Source organism: Lemur catta, chromosome 21, assembly GCF_020740605.2.
Source record: "Lemur catta isolate mLemCat1 chromosome 21, mLemCat1.pri, whole genome shotgun sequence".
NCBI classification, from domain to species: Eukaryota; Metazoa; Chordata; class Mammalia; order Primates; family Lemuridae; genus Lemur; species Lemur catta.
Window position 1 is genome coordinate 17,313,059 of NC_059148.1, and position 13,087 is coordinate 17,326,145.

At 45.2% G+C, this 13,087-nt stretch overlaps 1 protein-coding gene across 1 annotated transcript in view; it reads left to right on the plus strand.

Moving 5' to 3' along the window:
* The window catches only part of SLC5A1 (solute carrier family 5 member 1), a 52,623-nt gene that overhangs the window by 22,580 nt on the left and 16,956 nt on the right, over positions 1 to 13,087 (plus strand). Inside the window, exons 3-5 of the mRNA XM_045534569.1 lie at positions 454 to 558; positions 1,196 to 1,255; positions 2,827 to 2,931. Of these exons, the coding sequence (XP_045390525.1) occupies positions 454 to 558; positions 1,196 to 1,255; positions 2,827 to 2,931 (270 nt within the window). The remainder of the gene's footprint in view (positions 1 to 453; positions 559 to 1,195; positions 1,256 to 2,826; positions 2,932 to 13,087) is intronic.

The following is a 13,087-nucleotide window of genomic DNA, read 5'->3' on the forward strand; positions in this document are numbered from 1 at the left end:
CACAGCCCTCCTTATTTGACAGGGTGACTGAGGTCCTGAGGCTTCCTTTTAAATAATTCTTTTCAAGGAAATTGTCAGTATTTACTGGGAAGTTGTAGTGGGCAAGACCCTGCGCCTCCAGATGGAGGATGTGGGGACCAAAGGCAGACTTTTATCACAGGCCCCACAGGCTGTGGGATTTCCCATGTCGTCTTCGCTACTGGGCATTGGGCTCCCAAAAGTCTCGCAGATGATCTGATTTGGGGGTACCACCCACGGCTCCTCCTCCAGCCCTCTCCTTTTCATCTCCACTGTTTTCCCAGGTCCCATCTGAACCAGAGGTGCTCACGGACCCCAGCACCCCCCTGCGCTGTCTTGTCCTTCTCTTGGAGGATGCCTCTTCTCTCTGTGGCCCACCCAGAGTGTCCTGCTCGAGCACATTGTCCTCACCCGACTTTATCTTTGTGTTTCCAGATCGGAGCCTCTCTCTTTGCCAGTAACATCGGCAGTGGCCACTTTGTGGGGTTGGCCGGGACCGGAGCAGCTTCGGGCATCGCCATGGGGGCCTTTGAATGGAATGTGAGTCTGACCAGAGCCACCGTGTCCTGGAGCGGGCAGGACCCTTAGCAGTCAGCCAGTTTCATACATGCTCTGAGGAGCTCCAGGTGTTAGGAAAGCTTGCAGGGCCACCCCAGGGTGCAGACAGAGGAGGGGCATGGCTTCAGGGTCCCAAGAGTCCCGCTTCCCTTCCTCCAGAGTAGCATGAGAAAACCACTGATAGGATACGAATAAGTATTTCTTCTCTTTCCTCTTGATGGTAAAAAGCCAAAGCCCCAGTACCCTTCCAGCCATGTTAGAGGATTACCACCAGATTTCCATCATCATTATTGTGGCTCTTCAAATAGTATTTTACTCCTTGTAAAGCAGGGAAGAGGCAAAGGTGAACTTGGCTTTCTGGCTGGGGCGCAGGCTGTGGGGTTGGATGGCAGGCTCCTGGACTCCCCTTCCACCGCTGCCAACCGCTGTTTCCATAGGCCGTTCGGGCAGCAAAGGCCTTCCCCAGCCTCTAAGGGCTCCCTAGCTCGTGTCCCCAGAGCCAAAGAGAGAAAATGCTGAGTGATTTTTCTGCCGCAGCTGAGGGACCCTTCAGGGGCCAGAGATGGGCTAAGGTTCCTCCCAGTTTAAATCCACCTCTCGTTTTGGGTTTTGGTTTCAGGCCCTGTTTTTGGTGGTTGCGCTGGGCTGGTTGTTTGTCCCCATCTACATTAAAGCTGGGGTGAGTATCTGCTCTGTTATTCCGTTTCCTGAGGGCAAATATACCTGTGAGTTTGGTCCTCCTGGAGGGCAGAAGAGACTTTATGGGATAAATGGCAGAGAAAACCTGTGGGTTGGCTTTTGCTCCCGGGTTATAAAGTTCCTGGCTGCCTGTAGGGACATTAAACAGATCCACTGGGCCTGGGTCTGGTGGATGTTTTCAGTCCAGGCTCGTGCATGACTATCCTCTAGGAAGCTCCCCAAGCAGCTTCACTCTGTTCAGACTCCTCTGAAGCCTCACGTCCCCTCACCCTGGGTGTGTACTTAATGCTGCACTGCCATGCATTTGCTCTTATATGGAACTAACTTTCTGTAGCCTCTGCCCCTAGAAAGGAAGCAGCTTGAGAAATAGAAGACCTGTATTTCCCCTTCATTTACACACATCAGCAGCTCTTGCTTGCTAAGCACGCAGCTACTATTCAACTATTCAATGCATGCTCGGTCTCCTGACTGTGCCTCTCTGAAACTGTACACAGGGCAGTTTTAGTATCATCTGTCCTATGAGATCTAAGGGACACCCACTCCATGTGTGTCTATACATCAGGAGCTAGAAGCAATGAGGGAAAAAAACACAGGGCAGACTCTGCATCTTCTAGAGGCTCACAGATGGCTGGTGACACATGTCTGGTCCCAGGAGACAACAGGCTCAGGGTTGAGGGAGGAAGATAGAAAGTGTGGTTGGAACTTGCAGAGTGGAACTGGGCGACCAGCTGGGCAGGCCTGCAGCCACAGTCCTTGGCTCTGCCCGTGTGCAGAGCGTGGTGAAGGCATATCCATCCTGGCCAACTTGTCGGATGCACTGGGAAGATGCCACTGTTAGGATGTCTTGTTTGCAGTAGGTCCTCTGTATAGGAATATATATATAAATATAGAGAGAGTCATCCCTCAGCATCCATGGGGATTGGTCCCAGGATCCCTCAAGGATACCAAAATCCACGGATGCTCAAGTCCCTTACATAAAATGTTGTAGTATTTGCATGTAACCTAGGCACATCCTCCCATATACTTTAAAGCATCTCTCAATTACTTATAATACCTAATACTACGTAATTGCTACGCAAATAGTTTTTATACTATATTCTTTTTAAATGGGTATTTTTTAAATTGTGGTATTGTTATTCTAAATTGTTTTCTCCGAATGTTTTCAGTCTGTGAGTGTGGAACCCACAGATAAGGAGGGTTAATTGTATATATATATGTCTATCTCCCCTCCTCCTCCAGGGCAAGGATCTGCCTCCTTAGTTATGCCCAGTCGTGTGTTCATTCAACAACTGGTGTTTGTTGGGCCCCTTCTGTGTGCTGAGATAACAGCTGACTACCCCTACGGTGGGAGGGCACGCGGGATGGAAATGAGGAAGCGCCTGGAGGTCAAGGGCCCTCTGGTCACCTCGCAGACTTCTCTGGCCAACGAGGGCTCGGAATCCTTGACCACACCTCTTTGGCTCTGACTCCAGTGTGGGTCCCCCTGCTCTGCCTGCCCTGGGCTCTCTGATCACTCTGGCTGGCTGGTGACCTCCCTCACCTCCCATGCAGGTGGTGACGATGCCACAGTACCTGCGGAAGCGGTTTGGAGGCAAGCGGATCCAGATCTACCTTTCCATTCTGTCCCTGCTGCTCTACATTTTTACCAAGATCTCGGTGAGTCTGCGGCCCCCGGGGGCTGGGCCCTGGCTGTGCCAGAGGCTGCCCACTCTCACTCCCCAGCTGGTCACCAAGAGGCGGTTCTGTAAGTTTCTATTAACCTGGTCTTTTAAATCTTCTTGCTCTTTGAGGTAAAGTCCTATTTCACACATTAAGGAGCCAATGGAATTTAATGAAACTCCTTGTTCTCCATGGTGGTGCAGGTTGAAAGCATAAGCAGGTTTAAGAAGGTTCAGGGAAAGCTGTTCTTAATAGAAGATTTTAAAAAGAGTTAGATCTGGAACTTCCATATGATCCAGCAGTCCCACTTCTGGGCATATATCCAAAGGAATTGAAATTATCCAAAGGAATGGAAATCGGTATGTCGAGGAGAGCTAAGCAACGCCCTGTTCATTGCAGCCCTATTCACAATAGCCAGGACATGGCATCAATGCAAGTGTTCATCAGTGGATGAAGGCAGAGAGAAAATGTGGTGTATAGACTCAGTGGAATGCCATTCAGCCTTAAAAAATGAAGGAAATTCTGTCATTTGTGACAGCATAGATAAACCTGGAGAACGTTATGTTAAGTGATGTAAGCCAGGCACAGAAAGACCAATACTGCATGATCTCATTTGCATGGGGAATCTAAAAATGTTGAACTCATAGAAGCAGAGAGTGGAATGGTGGTTACCGGGGCCTGGGGGCAGGTGGGGAGTTGGGGAGACGTTGGTAGAAGGATACAAAATTTCAGGGAGATAGGAGGAATAAGTTCAAAGGATCCATTGTGCATCATGGTGACTACAGTTAATAACAATGTTAGTAACAATAGTTAATAATAATATTTTGAAAATCACTGAAAAAGATTTTAAGCGTTTTCATCACAAAATAAGTATGTGAGGTAATGCATGTGTTAATTAGCTTGATCGAGCCACCCCACAATGTATACATATTTAACACATTGACTGCCACACTAGAAAAAAAAGTTTTCCTTGGGGCCATGGTTTTTTATTACAAAAATAGAATAAAAACTTTGAAAACAAAACGATCCTTTCTAATTTAATGAAAAATTTGTTATTTTTTATTGTTTTCTGTGTGTGAGTTATATGGAACTTGAAAAATAGTTCTTGCAGCTCCCAAGGTGAAGGGATGTGTGAGTTATATACGCTTCATGGGGCCCCGGGCTCAAAACTAGTGTGACTTAAATACAACTCACAGGGCAGTTAATGTGTTAAAAATTTCATGCTGTACATGATAACTATATGCATTTTTTATTTGTCAGTTATAAAAAAGGGAGAGTTAGCCATACATAGGATGAACCCAACCTTAAAGGCAGCCAGGGGCCTTTGTGGCTTGCGAGGGTTAAAATCTGACTCTCTGTGACATTTATCATGCACTTAAACATGGGCAGTCAGTGCCAGCTCTGGAAGGGACCTCTGAGATTCTGTCTTAAGGACAGAGAAATGAAAACTCTGAGATGGAAAGTACTTCTCAGGACCCTGAATCAGGAGTAGAACCCAGGCCTCCGATTCATAGTTCATTATCCTTTTCCATGCAGGAGGCTCCTGTATTTGCTTGGAATTGGCTCCTTGCTAACCCTCTGGGGAATTTTTACTCTCTCTGAACCCAACCACTGTGGCCGTTCCCCTTCCATTTAGCCAACTTGGAGCTGTAGGCCCCAGAGATTTTTCAAGGATTGGTTGGCCACTGGGGTGCCTTTGAAAGCTGGACGGACCTCTTGACTGACCTACTGGAGCAGGTCTTATATTCCTTCTTTCTTCACTTTTTCTTCCTTGAAAGCATTCAAGTCAATTCTTGACGGCAAAAACAAAACAAAGCAAAACCCCCAGGAAGCCACTGAAGTTCTGTGATATGCGCCTGACAGCCCAAAAGATGGTGGGAAGAGAAAAGTTTGCTTAATAGGTTTTGGTTGGCGTTTTTTTTTTTTTTAGGTCCCCAAGGTGACTGTCCATCTAATAAAAGTTAAAGTGACAGTGAAAAAAAAAAAGAAAAGAATATATGAATAATAAGGAATAAGAGGAAGAAAATAAGCCTTGGTAAGAAAACTTCCTAGGCAAATAATTAGAGGAGGCTGGGCACGTGGTCTGTTCCACTGCTCATTAGCAGGAGGCCTGGGACAAATGGCATAGACTTTCTGGAGCTTAGCTTCTCCGTGATTCCTGCCTTGCCTAGCTCACGGGGTGTTAGTGAGGATCAAGTGAATTTGTTTATTATTAACATAGAGTGTTATTGGGATGTAAGATATACTGTAATGAACATGACTAACTGAGAGTCCTCAACACTCTCTGTGAGAAGCTCTCTGGGTTACGTAGGGCAGAGAGAGAAGTGGCATTTTCTGAGATCACAAAGGGAGTGGCTCCAGCGTTCCCCCTTACCAGCAGTTACAATGGGCTCATTGTTCTATCAAAAGGGTTATCTCATTGGCTATAGTCAGTTTTCCTCCCTTTTCTTGTCCTCCCTTATCCAGTGTCAAAGGTGAGATTGGACTGATCTCAGCATTTTACAAAAGATCTTCCCTGGCTGAGATCTGAGTTGGGTTGGATCTGAATCCAGCCTTCTACTCTAGCTAGGTAGGGTGCCGAAAACGCAGTTGTTAGTGCTGTTATTTTCTTGATGACTTAAAGCTGAGACAATAGCAATATTAAATAACACTTGTAGTTTTCTTACTACGGAAAATTTCAAACGTGCGTAAGCAAAGATAGAATAGTATAACAAGCACTTATGGACCTAATACTGGTCGCTTGGCTTTAACAATTACCGACATTTTGCCCTTTTTGGTTCATCTATCCTCTTCCACTTTTTCTCAGCAGTATTTTAAATCAAATCCCAGATATCATGTCACTTCACCTTAAATTCTTCAGAATGCAGCTTTGACTTAAAAAAAACCAAACCATTGTGCTATTATCAAATCTAACAAAATTTATGGTAATTTCTTAATTTAGGTAATTTAATACCTGGTCCATACGCAAATTTTCATGATTATCTCAAAAATGTTTCCTTACAGTTTGTTGAATCAGGATCCAAATGAAGTCTACACATTGCATTTGGTTGTTCTTTCTTTAAAGGAAATATATTCATACATGTGCAGGTCTTCAAACTATCACAATTATTTTTCCCTCTTATTACCTTCCTGTCCTGGCCTACATGAACAAACCTTTTTTTTTTTTTTTTTTTGATTGGGTTATTTGTCTTTTTGTTGTTCAGTTGTAAAAGTTCTTTATATATTCTGGATGCTAGACCCTTATCAGGTATGTCTTGCGAATATTTTCTTCCACTCTGTAGGCGGTCTTTTCACTTTCTTGGTAGTGTCCTTTGATGCATAAAGGTTTTAAATCTTGGTGAAGTCCAATTTATCTATTTTATCTTTTGTTGCTCATGGTTTTGATATCATTTGTCAGACTCTATTGCCAAATCCAAGGTTATGAAAATGTACCCCCTATGTTTTCTCTTTAGAGTTTTGTAGTTTTCGCTCTTACATTTAGGGCTTTGATCCATTTTGAGTTAATTTTTGTGTATGGCATGAGGTAGGGCTCTAAATATTTCATTCTTTTGCATGTGGATATCCAGTTCTCCCAGCACTATTTATTAAAGAGACTATTGTTTTCCCATTGAATGGTCTAGCATATAAGTTTTTATACAACTCAATGAAAACATGCTATTATTGATAAGAATGATGAGGTTTTGCCTTGGAGTTGGGACTAACACTCAGCAATAGTGCTTCCTGTTTGTGCAGATTCCTGACTCGCACTGCTCCTGCCCTTGATAGGTGCCTTTGGGCCTTTTCTACTAATGTCACAATTCTGTCTCCTTCACTTTCTCCTCTTCTCCTTCAGGGTTAGTTTTTAGTTACAAATGAAAAGCCCCAGCTTTTCCATCTTATTTTGCTAGACTGGTGTGCAGAGCCTGGACTGGGAAATGCTGGGAGGGCTGAGGCATGAGGCCTTGGTTTCCTGAGGGAGGGCAGGGCATCAGTCTAAGAAGACAAAAAGGAATGCAAGCAGGAGGCTGGGCAGGTCACCTTGCAAGGAGGGGAAGGTTGGGGAGGGAGTCGCTCCTTGGTTCAGCTCGTGAGGTGATACCTGTCTAATGTGCATGTAGAGAAGGGCTTCTTCCCCTTCTCCAAGGCAAGCATTTTCCAAGTCCACAGTTCAAGCTGGTGAAAGTCTGTTGACTGTGGTTGCCATGGAAAGGGCACTCTTTGCCCTTGGAGCTGGTGTAGGGGTGGTCATATAAATAAACTAAGTGCCCAACCTCTCTCCCTGCCTTCCCTGTCACCCCACCTATTTTTCAGGTTACTGATTAAACCTCCTTGTACTTGGGAGCCCCTAGGGAGCCGAGGGACAGCCTCCTTCAGCTCAGATACTGACGGGGCACATCCCTCAACCGTCACGTTTTTCTAAATTTTGCTTTTGAACCGTACGTGGTTGTAGGCTGCTCCCTCTCTGTGTGGTTTTTGGGGCTCCATACTGAAGGCCCTGGCCAATGTCACACTTGCTCCACCTGCTGACGGAGGCCAGTGAGCCCCTGGCGAACGCACAAGAAGGATGACAGCTGCTCTTTACGTAGTGCCTGTCTCTTCATTAAGTCTCCAGCAGGGGCTTTACGTACACCCTCTCCAGTTCTCATGCCAGTACTGCATGGGTAGGGACTTTTATTTTATTTTCCACTTCATGGAAGAGAAAACTGAGTCTCAGAGAAGTTAGGTAATTTTCCCCATATCACACAGCTAGCGGATGGCAAAGCCAGGATTGGAATCTGGGTCTCTCTAGTCCCAAAGTCTGTGTTCTCCCCACAGCTCTGCACCGTGCTTGGATAGGGTGAAGGCGTAGATTGACAGAATGAGATAGATCCTCTAGTCTTATGTCCTAGGCTTTCATTTTACAGCTGGGGAAACTGGGGTCCAGAGAGGGAAAGGAACTTTGTGGGGTTCAACAGGAGCCAGAAGGGTGATGAGAAGCAAGCTTTTTGACACTGAATCCAAACCTTCTGACATTATGTCCCTTCTGCCTTCTAAGTCTTTCATTCCTCCAGTACCGGGTAGGTTAAAATTCAAGATTCTGTGAGAAACTAAGAGTGGCAGTTTAAATGAACCTCACAATATAAATGAGTTGCTTAGAGTAGGATTTGAGAGGACTGTCAGGAGAGGACATTAGCTGCAGCACCTTGTGTGCCCGAGGGATCTGAAGGAGGGACATCTAGGCAGAGGGAAGGTGGGCAGGGATGCAGACAGGCATGGCTTTGTCTTTGTCAATCTGTCTGGCTTCGGGTTCACTGTGGGTCATAGAGCATGAAATTTTTAAAAGAATTACAGTGATGTGAACTATACCTGCTAGGAGTTCACATTGAGATACACGGGAGTGCCGGGCTCATGGACAAAAGAACTGTTAGTTAACAAAGGGATTTACCCTGCACACAAACCAAGACTAATCAGTTTTGTCGTGTCCATGTGTGTGTGTGTGTGTGTGTGTGTGTGTGTGTGAAGGCATGGTTGCAATGGTGAGAAGAGAGGAAGGATGGCTTATGAGACCCATGTCCAGACAGGGAACAGCCAGGAACCTGCCATGAAGGCTTGGGGAGGATGTAGGGATCCGGGGGTGTGTATTTGATGGGAGAAGGCAAGCACAGGGCATGGGGGCAGGTGCAGGGCTCGGATGTGGCCCTGGCCATTGGACAGTAGTGCCACGGAGCGTTGGTTATGGCTACCACCTTGTGGTCACACCCTTTTGCGCTCAGAGACCCAGAATTTATTGTTTCTCCACGAGCTCCTGGATTTATTGGCTCCCTTGGGCACCCTGCCTTATCAAGCTCCAAGAGGTATTCTGTTCTGTAAAATTTCCTGGTGTCGTGTGTCTTATTCAAATGTGTGCAATCGCTTGAGATAAAGCCTCAGATTTTCTGAATGACACGTGATGGCTCAATGTCCTTGTCCCCGTTCGTATTTCCTGGGGCTATTATCACAGATCACGATGGCAATAAACTTTTACAGCAACTCCACTGTCCATATTGGATCCTTGGGTGAAAATAAGAGCTCTGGCGTTTCTTAAGGTTCGAAGGGCATTACTTTCACAAATGGGACGAGAAATTTGAGTAATGGGGCTTCTCCATCTGGAACCTCATTGCTAGGCAGGATTCACCGAGTGCTCGGACACACCTTGGGTAGGACCAGCATGGGCAGCAAACACACCCACGCATAAAATCACAGCATCTCAAAACATCACGATCAGAGACTCCGTTACTCCCAGAGGTTTTCCAAATGGGGTCTGTATTTTCATTTCCCCCCCATGAGTCCCATGGACATTGTTTAGCCAGACTTTCAAAGCGGTGAGAACAAAGTCCCTGGGCTAAATCCAACCCATTAGCTGTTTTTGTAAATAAAGTTTTATTGGAACACAGCCAAAGCCGTTTGTTTATGTTGTCTGTGGTTGCTTTCATGTTTTTTTTTTTTGAGACAGAGTCCCACTCTGTCACCTAGGCTAGAGTGCCGTGGCGTCAGCCTAGCTCACAGCAACCTCCAACTCCTGGGCTCAAGCGATCCTCCTGCCTCAGCCTCCCAAGTAGCTGGGACTACAGTCATGTGCCACCATGCCTGGCTAATTTTTTCTGTATATATTTTTAGTTGTCCATATAATTTCTTTCAATTTTTAGTAGAGACGGGGTCTCGCTCTTGCTCAGGCTGGTCTTGAACTCCTGAGCTCAATTAATCCACCCGCCTCGGCCTCCCAGAGTGCTAGGATTACAGGCGTGAGCCACCGCGCCTGGCCGCTTTCATGTTTTAATTGCAGAGTTTGACCAAGATGATAAATGCAAAGCCTAACATATTTACTACCTGCCCCTTTACAAAAAAAGTTTGCCAATTGCTGATCTGGAGGACCATAATTTTCTATTTCTCTTCAAGTTGGTTTTGCATAGTAGCACTGGAGAAGTTTCCTTCCCTTCCTCCCTCTCTCCTTCTTTCCTTTTCCTCTTCCTCCTCTTCCTTCTCCTCCTTCTTACTCTTTCTCTCATGCTCTCTCCCCCCCTCCACTCTCTCTCTCTTTCCATTTTTCTCTCCCTCTCTCTTCTCTCTCCTCCTTTTCCAAGAGTTAACACTAGTTTAGGGAAGGAGCTGTGGGATGAGCTGTGAAACAAATGGCCTCATAGGCTTTATAATAGAGGGGACACTTTCCTCTTTAGTCCCTTAATTTTATAAATGAAAAATTTAATGAAATCCTTCAAACATACAGAAAAGCCCAAAGGATAATACAGCAAATACCTTTATATCCACTGCTCAAATTTTATAGATCAATTTATTATTTTTTGAAAGAAATAAAGCATAACAGATATAAGTGAAGGCTCACCTGTACCCGTACCCCCTCCTGATCCTAGTTCCCTCCTTCCTAAAAGGTAAATGCTGTCTTGAGCTTGGTGTGTATTCTTCTAGTCTGTGCTTTTATATTTTTACTACATATATATGTATACCCTTATATCCATAAAGAATATATTGTGTTTTAAGATTTCTGCTCCCCCCACCTTTGAAACTGTAAAAAACATATAACAATGGCATTAAAAAAAAAAACTTGGTGTGTGGGGGAAGCCCCCATAATCCTGTAACTCTAATACAAATATTTTCATATTTTGGCTTTGTCCTTATTGTGTGTATTCTTTTATAGAATTGCAATCAGAATATTCACACCATTTTATTATCTTTCTCCCCACATGTGGCATCAAACTGCAAACGTTTGTCCAGTTTTCATTTTTATAATTATTTTAAATAATTCTTCTTTAAAAAGTAAATGAAAAAATTAAAAATATTATTTTTGGTTAAAAATGACCTTGTTCTATGCAGAAAATATTCCAGAAAAGAGGTCCTTTCCTTTCCTTTTCAATGTTGTTTTGGAGATCAAAATGATGCATCATATGAAAGCCCTTGGTAAACGGTAAACATCCCTAGATATGAAGGCAAAACCCCCTAGTGAAGCAGGAAAAAGTTTGGGCAGCTTGGGAGAACCAGAGATGATGTCAGAGCACGCGGGCTAAAGTGGGTTTGCTGAGCTGGAGTCACCTGCCTGAGCTTAGCTAAGCAGGCACTCCTGCTGGCTTTTGGGGTTCCAAGGACAGAATTCATCTCTGAAGTCAGGAACTGACTCATGGGAAGAAGACTGTGTCCTAGGTTTCTTCAATTCACTAGGGAGGTTTTCTTAGAATTCTTTATCTGTGCTGGTAGAGGGAAAAAGAACATCATAAAAAAATTGCTAAGAGCTCAACACTTCTCCGAAGTCTTTACAGATTTCATTGCTAGCATTATTGCAGGAGTTGCGTGTTACTTGTGACTAATGACAGTCAGCGAAATATTGATGAGGATATCACAGTTTACCATGGTGCTTTAATGTCATAAAGCATTAAAAATTAACTACTCTGGAAAATAAACCAACGCAGGGCATTTTTAAGGCAGTAGCAGCCTTGGAATCTTTTTATAGCTCATTTGTGCCTATTAGCTTATCCACCAAATCAAAAGTGTGTGCATTTAGCAGAATTCCACTGTAATCAACACATGGGGCCTGTTTAATTTAGGTAACTTTATGTGATTATCTAGAGGCATGGGAAGAGGGTGACCGGTATTATGAATATTCATTACTCTTTCAAGGGGCCCAGTGTGCAGGGGCTGTTTTACCTTTAGTGGGATGAATGTATAGCGGAGGCTCTTTCCTCTTCTTGGGCCGCTGCAGAGGGCAGGATGGAACCAGTCCAGGGCCTGGGAGGGGGAGGCTTTCCTGGCTGCAGGACTTTCCTGCTTCCAGCCACTGAAATTCACAAGCCCCTGGAGTCAGGACTTCCTGTTTAAAGGTAAGGACACTGAGAAGTGGAGAGGTGAAATGTTTTGTCCAAGGCACTCAGGCCTCGAGTGGCAATAGTGGGACTCAAACCCAGGTCCTCTGACCATAGCCTCAGGGGCAGCGGGGATGCCTCTTTCTAAGCCACCATCTCTCTCTTCTCACCTCTTGGCCCTTAGGTCCCCTGGGGCTAGAGAATCTGCAGGGGATTCTAAAGCTAAAGCCCGGGGTCCTCAGAAGGCCCATGTTAGGGGAGGGGGCTGAGTTACTCCCCATGGCTCATGCATTGGCACATAAGCATGGAGCTGATATTAGACAATCTCTCTGGTAATGGAGGGAGAGACTAGGAGGTTCTGTTGGGAGGGACAGGAAGGTGTGGTGGGGGACCTTAGCCACTGGAGTGCCCCCAGGAGCTGCAATGGGGTGGGGAGGGCGAGATGAGATTACAGAGGAGATGCCAGAGATCCCAGGCCAATCCCGTTGGCCCATTCCCCAGGGCTCTTTGCATGCCCCGAACTGTATTAGGTTTTGTGCAATAAAACAGCTTGTGCATTCCATATACGGGAAATCTAGCTTCTTCTGCACCTGGAGATTTGTAAACAAAAGATTCACCATGATCATCCCTTAATACTGCCCTTTCTGGTAGTATCAATATTTAATATTTGGGAGACGACATGACAGTTTATTTTGAGTGACTCTGGCGCCCTCTGCTGGTATGTGTTAGTAACTGCACCATCCATCCAGCCAGGTAGAAAGTTCATTACTGGATGGCTCAATGAGACAGGGAGGAGGAGAAAGAGGGGCAGTGGGAAAACTGTGTCAAAAAACATAACTGGTGAATTCAGGAGTGAAGAGGGAACAGTTCTCCTGAAAATGACATGAGATAATCTGGTACCAAGCCTGCCACTTAAGAGGTGCTTGGTGATGTTCTGGTTGTGTGTGAGTCAAGATGGCCTCCATCCCGGCTGGGAGATAAAATTATGATCTTGCTGAAGTTTCTCTCCACTCCAGGGTGGAGGTGGGGTTTGCCACTCATGGAGTCTCCAGCACTCAGACTTGCTTTTGGGAGTAGATCTGGCAAACCTGTGTACACTAGGTGTAAGTGATGCACGATAGCTTATAGCACCAGTCTACGGGTGGGTTGGGAGGAACCTCAAGGTGTTAATAGTTGTTCCTTGGCAAAAAGAGTTCTGTAGTCCGTTCACAGTACATGGTGTATATTAAAGGCTCAGAGAAGTTGCATTGCAAAGAAACTACCTCAACTTTTCTCAGTCCAGCATTTCACAGACCTTTTGGACCATGCAATTCTTGTTATCATGGAAGACCTATTATCATCTTGAATAA